This window comes from Oryza glaberrima, chromosome 8, assembly GCF_000147395.1.
Source record: "Oryza glaberrima chromosome 8, OglaRS2, whole genome shotgun sequence".
Taxonomy (NCBI): Eukaryota; Viridiplantae; Streptophyta; class Magnoliopsida; order Poales; family Poaceae; genus Oryza; species Oryza glaberrima.
In genome coordinates, this window is record NC_068333.1 from 14901418 (window position 1) to 14919096 (window position 17679).

A 17679-nucleotide genomic window follows, 5' to 3' on the forward strand; every position below is an offset into this window, starting at 1 on the left:
TGAGTTGGTTGTAATTGTGACTTCAATGACATGCCTTACCTCGTTCATAAATTGTGACTACAGGTGCCTTTATAATAAAGCACTCTCTTATTTACTTGTTTCGGTCATAAATATTTGCCATTAAACTAGGGAGTAGATATTTGATGTTGGGGTGCGCCGGCGCTGCTCAATTAGAATTCTTGTTAGCAGGATAGTAGTATCAGGCCCTTTCTTTGATCCTTTGCTAGTTTCGGAGTCATTAACTTCCTTGGAGTTTTTCTTTTCTTCCCCTAACCGTTTTTTCCTTGGCGTTCCTTGGCAGTGACCTGACCTCCTGCTGTTGTGTTGTGTAATTGAAATTTTACTTTCCTCTAATATATTGACGTATAATATTTTTGCGTATTTGTGAAGAAAAAATGATGTTGAACTTATAAAATTCGGATCATCAACAATTTCTCAAGTGCTTAATATTGAACGTAATATGGTATAGATAGATTTGGCTTGAAAATAACTATCACAACACCATACACTTGCTAAGGCTGTGTTCTTTGTGCGTTGGGATTTGGGAACCACCATAGATTCCACAATGTTTGATTTGCACACCATACACTATCACTAGCATAGAAACACCCATTACTGCGGGTCCACAATTGGCTTTGTTGTCAAACGACAACTGCGTCATGTCAAAGGACGTGGTTCTCTCAACAATAGTCGGAAGTAAAGATAATTGTATTACTTGGTCAAATTTTTTCGGGACCCCCCATTAGGCTATTTATAACCCTATTATAGGCTCCCTTCTTTTAGGTTTTAGGCTTATAGGGGAATTTACATGGTTGCCCTTATGATAGGGACATTATTGAGGGCACACTGTGTCCTTTACATATACGGGCTTCTAATGGGCCAACAGACTCAGCCCAGTCATGGCGAAGGGGCTCCTCGAGGGCACGACGGCCCATCAGGCCTTCTTCTGGCAAGGCCTGGCTTTGGCGAAGCTCGCGTGCCTCGCGATATGGCTTTCATCATACAGCCTTCGCCCACGTAGTCTTCTTCTGACAAGGTCCATCTCCAGCGAAGTCCGTGTGCTTCGCGACATGGCTTTCACCATGTGGCTTTCACCCATGCAGCCTTCTCGGGTGTGGAGCGCAACCGCGTCCCCTCGGTCTTCGCCGTACGTCTTCGGCTTGAATCCTTGCTAGCGCTTCGGTTTCGGCAGGTCCGGTCGAAGGACCTCGTGGTATACCTCCAACAAGCCCCTCACGGGCAAGGGTGAGTACGGAGCTCTGGCTGACACCGTGCAAAATTTATGGTATGGCATGAGGCACCCCCTTTCAGTCGATGTTCCTGCCGAAACCTGTTCTCGTTCCTGCACAAATTTTGACACTTGTTATTTTTGCCTGTGCTTTTTCCTGGGCAAATTGTCTTGGACCTTCGCCTTCTTTATGGCGAAGCTTTTGTCTTGGCTTTACCGCCTATGAATAGTGTTGGGCTTTTTGGGCCGGCTATCCATTGTTTTCGGCCTTTCACTGTTCGGCCCACTCTAACAAGAAATTACCGTTCCGTATACCCCCTGGCGACACGTGGCAAGCTCTAATTGGGTGGTAGGCGAACCGTCGCGTGGGTGGGTTATATATACTTCCCCCCGGTGTCGCTTTCACTTTTACCCCGAGTCACTTTCACCATCTCCTCTACCGGGAGTATTGCCCTGTCTGCCTTTTGCGTTCACCGGCTCTTGTTGTCCACTTTGACTAGCGTGATCTCAACTCCTTCACTAGCCTTTCCGTACTTTTTAGTCATGGCTCCTCGTAAACCTGCTCCTGCTTCGACCACTGGTCTAGGCCCGGGAAAGATCGACGAAGAGCACACCGGGTATCTTGGTGCTTCGCTCATTGATGAGGCGGAGCTAGCGAAGCTGGTTTCGGTCGGGGTCGTGACCGAAGAACAGGCCTTTGCCTCTGGCAAGGCGGTGGTGCCGAAGCCTGACGAGAACTAGACCGTAGTCTTCGTCGCATTCTTCGATGCAGGACTCCAGTTTCCTTGCAATGTCTTGCTACCAGAGATACTTCGGCCTTTTGAGATTGTATTGCCCCAGCTCAGCCCTTCCGCTTTGGTTCGGGTCGCCATCTTCGACTGGATGTGCCGAACCGCGGGTTTTGAGCCGACTGCCGAGCTGTTTGGAGCGATCTTCTACGCCATCGTAAATTCGAAGACGGTGGTCACCCCAGCCGGTACCTGGAGGACGGTTTTCGGGAGCACGAATTTTAACTTCCACCCCGAGCGCTCCGATTTATGGTATGTGAACACGTCCATGCCTAAATGGGACCGTCATTGGATGTCGATGTGGTTTTACCACACCATCCCCTTTGAGGCCGCATCGGACGCAGCCAAGACCATGAAGTGGTGGTGTAGGGCCATCGCGCCCGTCCGAAAACCCAAAGTGGTGATCGACGGCGCGATGGAAGCTTGCTTCACCCTACTTCGGAAGATCACTCTTCGGCTTAGCTGTCATGATTTGGTGGAAGAGTTCTGTATGCTTCAGATTCTTCCCCTTTAGCAGACATGGCAAGTCGAAGTAAACAAGGAGGAGGAGGCGGATGGCCTACCGAAACTTGTGCTCCCCGGAGGGGCGAATTGTGAGTTTGCTATTCAATTCAATTTTTTTTTGGTGTTATTGTTTTTGTTATGCTTCCCCTTCTTATTGTGCTCATTCCTTTGCCTTTATTTCGATAGTACTTATGCTGCCTAAGGCCGAAAGTGAGGCCTGAAGAATGACCGGGGAGCTTACCATAAACGAGAATAGCCAGCTGCTTACTCATCAGATGAGCAGCTGGGCGAACCGTGTTTTCTCCGGCGAGCTGCCGGCCTGGGCAAACCCTATCAAGGTCGTCATCATTGACGAAGATGATGCCATACCATCTAAGAAGCGCAAGCGAGTTAAAGGAAGTTTTCTACGTGAAGGACATGGCTAGCAAACCAAAGAAGGGGAAAGGGCCCAATGAGCCAAGATGCCACGTGGTTCTCCTAGGCAAGAGGAAAATCGTCGGAGTCAAGGATAAGACTGACGAAAATTACAATCTATTTGAGGGACAACCTCCGTTCGCAGTGATGGTTGACCCGAACATCCTCCTATCAAAGGAGGAGACCCCTTACTCACGTAAGGATCATAGCGAAGGAACAATAGTGAGGAGAAAGTACGTGAGGAAGACAGTGACATAGGTAGTTGTATGGACGATGTAAATAATTTGTAATGTACTGAAGGTCAAACAGTTTGGATTAATTTTTAATATATTCTCCTTAACTTCATGATTTTATTTATTACGAATCATAATCCATTTAAATATGCCATATACTAATTATATGTGACTATAGATATTTATTAGGATTTTTAAACCATTTAAATATGCCATATGTTAATTATATGTGATTATTTGTATTTATTACGATTTTTAAACCATTTAAATAGGCAATATGTTAATTATATGTTATTATTGGTATTTATTAGGATTTTTAAACCATTTAAATAGGCCATATGTTAATTATATATGATTATTTGTATTTATTAGGATTTTTAAACAATTTAAATAGGCCATATGTTAATTATATATGATTATTGGTATTTATTAGGATTTTTAAACCATTTAAATAGGGAAGGCCATGTACTTATTTGACGAGTGAGGCCTAATTATTATTTTTGGATACAAGCAGCTCCATGTGAATTCATGTGTATGTCTGTTCATTTTTGGCTACAAACAGCTCCATGATCTTTTTGTATTACCAGATAGGACGACGTGGCCTTGTTCACAAATGGTTGACACTTTCGTGACGTAAGTGTTGTGTTTTGAATGCCTTGCAAATCATGTGGCTGACACGACACTCACTGTATCAGTGTTAGATGTAGGATCGAATCACAATAACTAAGCCAACCAGAACGGGGGTGAATAGTTGGTATACCCAAAAACGAAAACTTTTAGCGGAAATAAAAGTTACCCTTGGAATCAACGGATCGCAGTCTGACCGAAGATGAACGTCGGTTTGACCGATGTAGATCGATCGGTTGAACCGCCGAGATCAGCTGCCGCTAGTTGTCGCCGCCGCCGGTCTAACCGCCCTTATGCCGCCGGTCTGACCGCCGCTTGCCGCCGGTCTGACCGCCGGTATATCGCCGGTAAGACCGCCGAGATCCGGTAAACACAAATCGAAGAACTCTTAAAGTGGATGACGACTTTATTGATTCTCTCTGTGTTTACAAAGTGCACCAACAGCACTCCTTACAAAAATTTCGACTAAACTCGAAACCCTAACTCAAAACTCAACTCAATTGCTCTCAAAAGCGATACCGGGAAGCCTCACGCTCCCCCTCTATTTATACCCGAGGTAGGCAGCTTAAAGCCAACTAGGAGTCCTAAACACCTTAGGAAACCCTCTAGTACAAGAAACAAACTTTACATAACCAATCGTACCAAATTTGGACTCCTTCCAAATTCGACCCCGCATCCCATACGCACACAATACCTCCATCGTATGCCATATAGAATCTCCATCAACCACGTGCATCAACTCTAGTCTAAGTATCCCGCATGATCTCTGACCACCACGGACGTCGTCTTATCCCCAAGCTGACTCCCAGTCCATCACCGCAAATACTATCCCGAGACATCGAGTCACCTACACATGAAATAAACAAAGAAACCATATTCCAAGACCAAGCTATCCCAACTTGACTCATTAGTAGCAAACAACAGCATTACATACGTATAGTATCCATCTAGGAGCCATAATCATGAAACAATCACGGATATCCAAACAAACAACCCAAAACCGAAACCGACACAGAGTCGGCCGGTCAGACCGCGGGCTGGCCGGTCTGACCGCACGCATACCGCCGGTCTGACCGGCTACCAGAGCCCGGTCTGACCGGTCACATAAAATGACAGCATCCTGTAAATTCACCTGTGAAATCCAATCATCTCCAAAACCACTTCGCAAATTAATTCTAAATAATAAAACCAATAATCTCCGATGCGAATTGTTCATCACAAAATAATAATAAAAACACCTTTGATTTTACATTAGATGTCTGATATTAACACATGTCAAGTATTTCTCATTGAATTATAACTGGTGATGAAGTGATACACTTATTATATAATCAATATTTTTTAGATGGACATAGTGATTTTTCAGTACTCACTGTATTATGAAATCTGGTCTAATGCATCTGGGGTATTTACTCAATTTTTTAGTTTCATATCAACGAAAATTGGATTAGCTGCAAGCAATCTAGATTACTCCCTTTTACAAATGAGATTGTTAATATATTTTTGCCCTGTTCAGGTGAACAACCTTGATTCATATAGGTATCTTTATTGCGGTGCCACAAGTACTACTGCATCTCAGCAAACTAGATTGGTAAGGATTGAAGGGTTTGTTGTATAAAATAGGCCAGATGATTAACAGCTGGAACCAACAAGATTGTAATATACCCTATAATGTTAGCCTACTCCTTTTTCCAGATGCAAGATGCTATCGTACACTAAATTTGGGCTTCAATTTGTTCTGCTTTTATGCCTCCAATTTTTTATCAGTGTACTGATTTTTTTTTAGAAACACAGTACAAACGCAGGCACTCACAACGTGCGCACACTCACCCCTATGAACGCACACACGTACACCCTACCTCTATGAGCACATCTGGAAAACAATCTATCAAAAGCAACAGGCCTTGTACAATCTTTTTATTCTAAATGACTGATGATAGGGCACCATGCAGGATTTGTCGCCATGTTCTTCCTCTCCGTCCACGGCTGCAAGCTCTCCAACCAGGTCACCGGATCCCCTTATTTGTAGGGTCGCTAGGTAAATGAGTTGCTTCCATGTTCTGCTTCAATAGCATTTCTGAGGGCAACAATTCGATGTTGGCAGGTTTTAAATGGACCAACTGCATGTAAATACAAGTTTGCATTGCTTGCTGGACCGTAGATATTTCATATTGATAGCCGCAGGGTGAAAATATCTCCATAGCTTCAATAAGAGTTGAGATAGTTTTAGGAGGTATTATCCCTATATCTAATATCTATCTCCTAATTTGTCTTTGATGTGTACAACTGAATTAAAATTGAAATCAAATTTCAACTAATTGATAGTCTTTAAATGTTTGCTGAACCAAGGTTTTAAGGTAGATGGCATTGCAAAATGTTTGTAATAATTGTTTTGATAAAAAGTTAATGAGCTGTAAGTTCTTACCTCTGCATCTGACCACCTGACATAAAGCTAGCTGAATATGACCATGATCCATCTGTAGCTTTGCACATTAGGCCTTGTTTAGCTCCCAATTTTTTTCCCAAAAACGTCACATCGAACCTTTGGATATATGCATGGAGCATTAAATATAGATTAAGAAAAACTAATTGCACAGTTTGCACGGAAATCACGAGACGAATATTTTGAGCCTAATTAGTCCATTATTAGCCATAAGTGTTACAGTAACCCATATGTGCTAATGACGGATTAATTAGGCTTAATAAATTCGTCTCGCGGTTTCCAGGCAAGTTATGAAATTAGTTTTTTTCCATCTTAGACTAAGCAAAGTATCGACCATATAAATGGAGGAGCTCACTTCACTTCTCAACCCACTCAAGCAAGCTCAATTGCTCTTCATACATTACTATTAGTAGTATAGTGCTAAGTGGAGTAGTATAGAATAGTGTTCGGAAGTCCTCGGAGTCTTCAGAAGAGTTTTCGGTATGGCTCTAGCAGCTCTTGTAATATTCTGTAATACTCTCCAAATTAATGCAATACTCTTCTTTATACATCTTCGGAACTTTGCTTAGTCTAAGTACTGGTCTTACTTTATATCTGCATTATGTTAATTGTGTAGGTAGCCTACCAGAGAGGTGTAATGGTGTTGGTTTAATGTCTGATTTATCAGTTGCTCTATGTCGAGTGCACGGGTATAGAGTAGTATTTAGTAATGTGAGCATCGTGCTTAGATTATTAAATATCATTAATTGGGCATATATGTTGCGGGACAGTAGAGGTGGGCTGTTGATGGTGACAGCTCAGTACGGGTATTATTCCTCCACGTTAGTATATATTCCTAAGACAAATTCCTGGGGAGGGTACTCCTTCGTTTTAGCCCCGGTTGGACGGCCATGACAGGCTGTCGTAAGAAACTCGGCAACTCGGGGTGGTCTCTTCTGGGTAAAATGCTACAATTGTATATCCGTGCGCTTGCGGATTATATCTGTAACCATAAATATCCTAGGACTATTTCTAGCACCATTGCTGGGAATGTTCCCAGCAATGTCGTTAAGAAGTACCAACAAGCATTTCTGGCGTCGTTGCCAGGGAAGATTAATAATGAGTTGACTAAGCTAATAACTTTATATATATAATACCTCTGTATGAGTCACTATCCTTTGCAGGCTAACCTTGATTGCTTTTACTTGTGTCGTGAAAAGAGGATATTGTATGACTGGTTTCAACTTACGGAAAACTTTAACGAGAATCCAGAGTCCTTCTTCCGGAGAGTCAAGCCTCGTGTCATCCCTCCAGGAAGAGGCTCTCTGAAAAGAAATTAGCCATCCCAACGTCACCAAGTTTCATGAACAGGGCCGAGAAGACCCTTCGCGAATTCGCTGCCCCGTCTGCTGACAATGTGCTTGTTGGCCCGGCTGTCAACATGGGACACATCGACTTCGATCTTAAGAGCAGCCTGATAACTATGGCGCAGGCAAGCCCGTTCTGTGGCAAGCTGAACGAGGACGCAAGCGCTCATCTGCAACAATTTCTAGAGATCTGCAGCACCTACACTGTAAAGGGTGTCAGTCCGGACGCTGTCAGGCTTCGTCTGTTTTCATTCTCACTCCTGGGGAAGGCGAAGCAATGGTTCTATGCGAATCGGATGACAGTCAACACTTGGGATAGATGCTCCACCGCGTTCCTCTCAAAATTCTTCCCAATGGGCAAGACCAATGCCCTTCGCAGGAGAACATCAAGCTTCCAGCAGACTAGGGATGAGACGATATTCTCGAAGCATGGGAACGTCTGCAGGAGTATGTGGCCACCTGTCCTCATCATGGAATGGACGACTGACTCATTCTGCAAAGATTCTACAATGGACTCACTCCCTCATCTGGAAATCATCTAGATGCTGTTGCTGGGGGTGCCTTCTTCTCAAAGACGGTCCGTGCGGCCATTGATCTTATTGAGAAGATGGTATCCAACATGGGATGGAGCGAAGAACGACTCTAGACCAGACAATGCGGCATGCACTCCGTCAAGGAGACGGAGATGTTTGCTGCTAAACTGCATCTCCTGATGAAGAGACTGGACGACCAGGAGAAGGCCAAACCGCAAGCCACTGTCAAGGCATTAGACTCGCACATCACATGCAAGGTCTGCGAGAACACTGGTCACTCGGGGAATCATTGCCCGGAGACCCGTGAGGAAGCCATGTTCATGGGGAATAATGGCTACCGGCCTCAAGGAAGCCAGGGGTGGAACCAGCCCCGACCATACTATCAAGGAGGCAACAACGGCAACAATAACAATAACGGTAACTTCAATCAGCCCTCCGTGAAGGACTTAGTTTTTGCACAGGCTAAAACAAATGATGCTATAAACAAAAAGCTTGCCTTGAATGTTAAAGTTCTTGAGAATATAAATGTCAAGCTAGAAGGCTTTGCTTCCGCTTTCCAAAACTAGCTGAGCTTCAACAAAATGATAGACTCTGCTGGTGCAACTAGACTCTTTAGTACCTATTAAGGAGACAGGAAGGATTCCAGGGCAGCCCGAACCTTCCCTAAAAAAATGTTAAGGCGATCACCACGAGGGGAGGAAAATCCACTCAGGATCCGCCATATCCTAACACTATAGGGACCAAGCAAGCTGGAAAGGAGGCACAGCCCGCTAGCATAAATGAACCCGAGGAAGATGAGGAGATGCAGCCCAACAAGATCGTGCCGCAAGAATACTGCGACACAACGCGGCTGCCGTTTCCTCAATGTTGGAAGAAGCCCTCCATGGACGAGCAATTTTCTCGGTTCATGGATGTCATCCAAAAGATCCACATCAACATCCCGTTGGTGGACGCATTGCGGGTACCAACATAAGCCCGCTACCTAAAGGACATCCCGAACAACAAAAAGCCGTTGCCTACCATGGAGATGGCCAAGCTCATGGAGGAGTGTAGCAACGCTATACTCCACCGGCTGCCGGAAAAGAAGAAAGATCCGGGGTGTCCCACAATTTCATGCTCAATTGGGACACAACACTTCGATCAGGCCCTATGTGATCTTGAGGCCAGTGTCAGCGTGATGCCGAAGGACGCCTTCGACAAGCTGAACTATACGGGGTTGATTCCAACACCGATGAGGCTCCAACTGGCTGACTCCTCTGTCCGCTATCCAGTGGGCATCGCCGAGGATGTGCCAATAAAAGTCCGGGATTTCTTCATCCCAGTGGATTTCGTCGAACTTGAGATGGAGTTAGATAAGGAGACGCCTTTGATTCTGGGGCGTCCATTTTTGAGTACCGCGGAAGCCAGCATTGATGTGGGGGCTGGGAACATCCGGTTCCACATCAATGGAAAGGAGCAGAAATTCAACTTTAGACCAAGAGCAGAGCAATGCTCTATGGTCAAGATCAAATACGACCTGAATGCATGGAACATGAAGGATGTTGAAGTGCAGCCGCCAAAAATGGACAGCCTCGTAACCTTCATGAAGAAATACCCTTCATGGTGACCGATCTATCCCAACCACTTGATTTATGTATATATCGACGAAAATATTATGTGCCATTGATATCTACAGCCGATCGAATAGATTTAGTTCTTTCTTACTTGTTCATGACTGCCGATCGATTCAAATATGACATCGGCTCAAAGATAAATGATACGTCATCGGTGGCTGGCCGATCGGCTATCGTTTATGGATTTAACTGCGATTTCTTTGTCTTTATTTCTTGTTAATTGCAGGATCAAATCAACTGGCACGCTCACGAACCTAAAGGCAAGATTTTTGGACCTGCACTGAAGTTAAGCAGATCTTCCAGGTCTCGTGTTTTCGCATCAACATTTATGGTATTGAAATACTTTTTGAGTATATGAATGCCTACTTTACATTATGTTCATGTTATATTGAATATACTGCTAGCTTATCTGGGAGATGATTTGGTGCAGGTATAATGTTTGCATATGCAATTACTCTATGTCATGACGATGATATTAGAGTAGTATCTGGTAGTTTAGACGTCGTGTCTAGATTACGAGATATCATTATTTAGGGTTATATGCTGCGGATGAGAGGTGGGCTGCTGATGGTGACAGCTCAGTACGGGTATTCCTCCGCGCGTATATATAGTTCTAAGTTAATTTCCTGGGGAGGGTACTCCTCCGTATTTTGCCCCGGTTGTATGGTCATGACGGGCTGTCGTGAGGAACTCAGCAGTCAGGGGTGGCTTCTCGAAGTACCAGGAGGGCATCGCATAGAGGGTATTAGCTAGTATATCAGATAACTAGAATATATGTATACTATGTATACTAGAAGTATAGGAATAGATTCTCTTTCTCTTTTCTTTCCACTTAGCTTAGATATTTTATTATGAGAATGAGTAGCTTACTGTTTGTGTGTCACTCTACCCTTGGATTATCTTAACCCCTGCTTAGGATATGATTATCACAAATAATGTATAAATTATTAGTCAAGTTCTCTCTACATGATCTTCCCACGGGATAAAATAAATACGATACCCTTGGAATACTCTCGGGTGAAATGCTACAATGGTATATCCGTGTGCTTGCGGATGAACTCTATAACCATAATATACCAGAAGTATTTATGCGCCATTGCTGGGAATTATATTTCTAATAATGTCGTTAAGAAATACCAACAGTGATCTAACCCTAAGTTATTGTGAGATATGATATAGTGATATAGAGTTGCTATAATCTAGATCCAAGCTTGATTTAAATTCTGGATGATTTGTTTTTCAAAATGATAAATTTGCATGTTCCTCATTTGATATAAATTCCTACCACAGCCAAATATAGTTTGCACTTACAAACTTTATATAATATTTGGTTGCTTGTATATCCATTGAACTTTGTCAAATCTTGTGACTTGTGTAGATGCTTTTCATACTTTATGATCAAAATCATAAACACATATATGCACACATATGCTAAGCTTCTACACTGGAAGATAGCATCCATGTCATCATTATCCACAAATAAGCTCTCCATCCATGCTTCCTTTCCAAAGAAAAATCCTTTGCAAAAATAAAAAAAAGAGGGAATGGTATGGCTATGAGAAAATAATAAATTCTTGCTCTCCCAAAATTAGAGCATGATGAAAAAAAAAGGAAAAAGTAGCCATACCCTCTCTATGAAAAGTTAAAGGATATTTTGGAGGAAAAGCGTAAGCACAAAGGAGAAGCATTTTCTTTATCTACATTTTATTTTCCATCATATTTTCCGCCATACATTCCACACACTTTGCACGATCTTGATCTAAGTATGACTTACTATCTGCTCTAGTCTAAATTTTTGACATAGTAATATATGTGAATGCAAGTATTCCTCATTTGATCTTTACCAAGCTCCACATATTCAACCTTAGTATAGGGATCGAAAAGTTTTGTTTCCCTTTTGTCCTTTACTCGGAACGAGCAAAGGTTCAAGCTTGGGTGGTTTGTTGACGGTTGTTACAGACAAATTTTGACCGTCAATATAACTAAAATAATGGAGAATTAGCTATGCTTACAATGCATATTTGTTTTCAAATAATATAGTTCCACTTGTACTTGGAGAATAACATGTTGCAGGAATTTATCAAATAAAATAAAGAGAAAGTGAAGAAACCTCACTCCTAAGCAAGCAAATGGATAAAATGGGCCCACAAGTTAGGTGTAACAGTCGGAAACTGACCTTAACTTCCACAACCGCCTAAAGGACCCACTTGTCAGCCACTGTACCGAAGGGGAGGTCGGTTGGAGCCGACCCTGGTTCGGCCGAACCAGGGGCAAGTTCCAAAACGTTGTTTATTTGAACCTTTCTGAAGATCGGGAACCCTAGTGCACATCAGGAGTAGTATAGAATAGTGTTCGGAAGTCCCCGGAGTCTTCGGAAGAGTTATCGGTATAGCTCTAGCAGCTCTTGTAATCTCGTCTATAATACATTCCGAATTAATGCAATACTCTTCTTTATACATCTTCGGTACTTTGCTTAGTCTAAGTATTGGTCTTGCTTTATATCTGCATTATGTTAATTGTGTGGGTAGCCTACCAGAGAGGTGTAATGGTGTGGGTTTAATGTCTGATTTATCAGTTGCTCTATGTTGAGTGCACGTGTATAGAGTAGTATTTAGTAATGTGAGCATGGTGCTTAGATTATTAAATATCATTAATTGGGCATATATGTTGTGGGACAGTAGAGGTGGGCCGCTGATGATGACAGCTCAGTACAGGTATTCCTCCACATTAGTATATATTCCTAAGACAAATTCATGGGGAGGGTACTCCTCCATATTTAGCCCTGGCTGGATAGCCATGACAGGTTGTCGTAAGAAACTTAGCAACCGGGGTGGTCTCTTGAAGTACCAGGAGGACACTTTTAGGGGTATTGGCCAAATGATTGTACATTAGCAGATGTAAACTAGGATTTAAGTGTATACTAGAAGTATAGGAATTGAATGTTTTCTATTTCTTTTCCCACTTAGTTAGAATTATTTCATGATGAGGATTTAATCAGCTTTGCTTCGTGTCACTCTATCCCTCTATTACACTTAACCGCTATTTAGGCTTTGACAATTATAAGCAGTATATGTATAAAGTGCATTAGCAAAGCTCACTCTTATTATGTTCCCTTGAGATTAAAAATATGATACCTTGGAATACTTCTAGGTGAAATGCTACAATGGTATATCCGTGCGCTTGCTGATTATAGTAACTGTTGACGGTCCTTAAATCATAATATTTTACCATCAATACTTGCATATAATGAAATAAAATATAGTATCCAACTTAGTGGTAGGGTTTATTACTAATCATTTCCACTAGTGTTGGTGAAATATGTGTATGCGGGTATTTTGAGAAGAAAACACATCTGTCAAGCGACAAACTGCACCTCTGCGCATTCAGGACACATTTACACAGATTGGAGGCCCCATAAGTCAGTTAAACACCTCCAAATGGCCCAATCCATCGGGCCAATGGGCTGAGGGCCTCAAAATTAGTGTCCACGAGGAAAAACGGGCCGATCAGAGCCGTCCTGAGTTCGGTCAAACCGTTCCTAAGGCCGTTGATCGCCATTTTCCATGTGGACGGCCCTGATTACTTCCTGATGGCGGTTTAGGGGCATTTTGGACATTTCACATAAGCTGTAACCGTCATACCTGCCTATAAATGGAGTAGCTCACTCTCATTTCCAACACACAACTTTGAGCTGAATTACAAGAGGTTCTATTGTATCTTTTGTACATTAGAATAAGGTAGAGAGTGAGGGGAAGCTCTGGAGTGGTGCCCGAAAGTTTGGCGCTCATCCGACTTCTTTCTCGACGACTGCAGTTTCCTAGGAGGAATTCTGGAGGAGTATCGGAGCTGGCGGTACACTCTGCTCCGGGTTTGGAGAACTTCTTCTATAAAGTAAGCATTCGTGTTTCTTTCTTATGTTATTTAATTACTTAGTCTAAGTAAGATATATTTCCATCTTTGTGGGTTCATTGTTTAGTATTCGTACTAAGTGCTCTAGTACTAGGACTACGGATATTGAAGGAAGTTCCTGCGCAAATATTAGAGTAGTAATTAATAACTTAGACGTGGTGTCTAGGTTAGAGATTACCTTTGTTTGTTGTGTATCCCATGGATTTGTCAGAGGTAGGCGGCAGGTGGTGATAGCCCTGAATCCCGTCCCAGTAATCCTCCACATTCAGGTACATCATAGAGCTATAGCCGGAATCACGCTGGTAGAAAAGCAGGGGTTGGTGCCCGAAGCTACAGATAGGAAGTGCTACATCGGTATTCCGTGCGCTTGCGGATTTATCTATGGTCGTAAGAAATACCAACAGTAACCATAAATATGCCAGGACTATTTCTGGCACCATTGCTGGGAATGACTATTCCTAGTAGTGTCGTTAACAAGTACCAACACCCACCATTAAAGCATATTTTAGTTTAATTATGGTGGCACATCATAATATAATTAAGGACATAATTATAATGATTCCCATTGTGAGCTAATTGATCTAAGCATGGCTAAGTATTGCTAAACCAATAATCTAGTCAATTATAACCCAAGTTATCAATGGCATAAGATATTCAACAGGCTAAGTACGATAGGCATCCATCCCACATGACATTCTAAAACAATAAATTTAATAGAAAGCGGTGGATTTTGTAAAAATAGGTTCAGTGTGATCAATGTTGTATGTATGACTTGCCTTGCTCTTGAGCTGACGAAACCTCGGTACCACTTCGAAATAAACTGGATCACTGGAACTGGCGGAATCTAGACGACAAACAAAGTACACAAGAAATACAAGCAATAAGGCTACTGAAACAACAAAAGAAACCAATTTTAATGGATGTTATATATTTTAACGGACTCACTGCAACTTGAATTGGTTAAAATGGAGCTCAAATTATTTAGTTATGAATTTTACAATATGAGCTGCATGATTACTAATAATCGGAATACCTTAATCATTTATTACATATTATTGCCCAAAGATAAATAGATCAATAGAAATATATCTCCGGTAAGCAAGTCTCACGAGTTAATGACTCAATGAGTCAATACTTCGTGACACGGGACCATCCAAACAGTCAACTGAACCAGCGAATGGAACCGGCGGCTTAGAACGACTACGGCTAAATCGGTAAACTAGACACGGAGTAGAGATTTGGTACGGCAAACGATAGGCCGATAGGAATTTAGGGATGCACCTACGGCTTTGCGACTCAGCTACCGAGCTACGGGCAGTGAACCAACCATGAAGACGTTGCGGGAGAGCGGTGGCGGCGACGGCTAAGGCTGCGGCTTGGCTAGGCGACGGCTAGGCGCACGGCAGCGGCAGCTAGGGCCGCAGCGTGGCGGCGGCGCTAGAGCGGTGGCGCGGCGGCACTATGGTTTAGCGGGACTAAACAATTAGGGTTACGGCAATAACGCTAGGAAAAATAATACCTAAACTAGGGGACCACGGGAAAGTTCCTCACCAAACTGAGACGATCGGCGAGGAGGATTCGACGATGATGATCCGGCGGCAACACATGGGAACAACGGCGACGCTAGATGAGAAACAAACGGAATAGAATAAATAAATTGATGGTTGCAGTGGCAAACACACCAATAGAGAGGGAGAACGGAGTATCGACGACGCAACGGCGATGGCGGGAGGCGACGGCAGTGGCCGGTGGCAGCGGCGGCGCTAGGGCGTAGGGCAGCAGCGGCTTGCGTCTAGGACTAGGCAAAAATAGATTAGAAAAAGGTGGGGGACTAGGACTTATATAGGAGAGGAAAATAGGAGTGGAGGTGGGACCGGTGGGGAGTCGGATTAGGAGGGGAAAGGAGGCCGACTCGGATGGGGAGAGGGGGAGGGCGCACGCGGCTAGGGGGAGAGAGAGGGCGCACGGCCGGCTAGGGGGAGGGAGAGGGAGAGGGAGAGGGATTAGGATTAGGACTAGGACTTTCCCAAACCGGAAAAGAAATGCGCTGTTATTTTTGGAAAAGAACGGAAACAGAACAGGAAACTGACTCGGACTCGTCTCGTCATGCAAAACGAAACCGTGGACGAAGAGAGGAGTGAATCGAGCACATTTTAGGAAAAGAATGGAAACGGAACAAGAAACTGACTCGGACTCGTCTCGTCATGCAAAACGAAACCGTGGACGAAGAGAGGAATGAATTGAGCACGATTCACGACCAAAGGCGGGAGAGAAAAAATATTATTAATTTAAATCCTGACAATTTAAATTAACAACATTTATTCCGATGGTTTTTGAGCAAAGAGAATTCGGAAAAAAAAAATTCTCCCTGACATTTTCGATTATTAAATACCTTGTTAATTTGGGTTTTATCCTGTTTAACTAAAGTAATTTCTATAGACAATTTATTGGTGAATTAGAAACTACCGAAAAAGGAAAACTCCGGGTGTGACAGTATATATAGCATCGTCTTTTGGAGGACAAAAATTTAAATTCTTAGCGAAGGCATACGTAACCGTGCCGTAATTAATTAAAGGATATTTTGCCATTATGTTGATTGAGTCTATACTTAATCGATCCTTCTGTTTTGTCTTGTCTTCCTCCGAAGTCATCAACAACTTATCAATATTGCAGACTAATTTACCATAACGTCTCTATTGCTGAACTTCAAAATTTTCCAATCACATAACAACGGTTCGTTGAAACGCTGAATATGTATAGACCACGTTAGCTTCGTAAACATCCTTTTAAGAGAAAAAAAACTACGATATCCTGGTAAGATGGCAGTTGGGATATCAGCATCCGGCATGATTATGTGCTCGAAAAAGTGTGGACTATGTCAAGTCAAAATCATATATGCATAATGTGCTTATTTGATCATATATATTTTTCCAAAAGATAATCGCATAGAGAATAAATTTGTCTTGTGACATGGAAAGATTGGATTTACAGAACCAAACTTCTTGGTTACACACTAATATACACCACGAAAAGTGTACGAGTTATTACTATTCGTTCTAACAGAAGATGTTTTGCCTTTTTCTATATATTTATTGATAAAACATTGTATATTTATAACATACTTAAAAAAATATTCATGTATTGCAACAGGTTAAAGGAATTTTAATTTTACATATTACTTAAGTCCACACTCGGAGTAAAATATTACACTCTGTGAGCAAAATTGCCATCCCTACACACTCAGGATATCCTACTCTAGAAAGGAAGCTCAAGGTTGATCTAAAGAGCTGGCCATTATTTGCTGGATGAAAATAGGAGCCCTGCTATCATTTTTGCATCCATGCAAAATCTATACATCATGATGTCCATCTATACTGAATTATAGCTCATGATGTCACTATACCGAATTATATATCATTATATACCTCATGATGTCAGGACGTATGATGTCACTATATACACCATGATGTGAAATTTGGAAGGTTTTTATGCTATACGTCCATAAAAACATTGTCTGGATATCCTTCAATCTCCAAATAACTCTGTCACTATATACAACATGCGTATAGCTTGTGCATGGATGCAAAAATGATAGCAGGGCTCTTATTTTCATCGAGCAAATGATGGCCTGCTCCTTTCGATCAACCTTGAGCTTCCTTTCGAGATTAGGATATCCTGCGGAGTGTGGACTTAATATGTAAAATTAAATTCCTTTAACCTGTTGCAATCACTACTAGAAGAATTGTTTTTACAGGCGGCGAAAAATATATTTCCCTGGTGGAGAAAAGAACCTCTCGTAACCAAAGACCTAAAAAATAGATGATTCGAAAATAATGTTCACAGCCGGCATCTCGGCATCTCCATCTTCGTAGGCATTAGATCCACCCGCCTACGAAAATATTTTCAGTGCACGAAAAGAAAATCTGTTGTCAGCTGGCCTCTCCCTCCAGCCGACGGCTCTCTACCTCTGTCCGCCTCCGCCTCTGCCTCCGCCGCCGCCGGCTGGCTCCCCTCTTCTGTCTAGATCTGGGAAGGGAGGGG

At 42.7% G+C, this 17679-nt stretch overlaps 1 protein-coding gene and 1 non-coding gene across 2 annotated transcripts; one reads left to right on the plus strand and one right to left on the minus strand.

Annotated features, from left to right (window-relative positions):
• Positions 1 to 7951: 7951 nt before the first annotated feature.
• LOC127783425 (small nucleolar RNA R71) lies at positions 7952 to 8060 on the minus strand. The gene has a single exon (XR_008019328.1). It is a non-coding gene; the product is annotated as a small nucleolar RNA R71 (small nucleolar RNA).
• Positions 8061 to 9137: 1077 nt separating this feature from the next.
• On the plus strand, positions 9138 to 9722 carry LOC127783068 (uncharacterized). Its single transcript, XM_052310337.1, has one exon. It carries the CDS (start codon positions 9138 to 9140, stop codon positions 9720 to 9722), a length of 585 nt encoding a protein of 194 aa, XP_052166297.1.
• The last annotated feature ends 7957 nt before the right edge of the window (positions 9723 to 17679 follow it).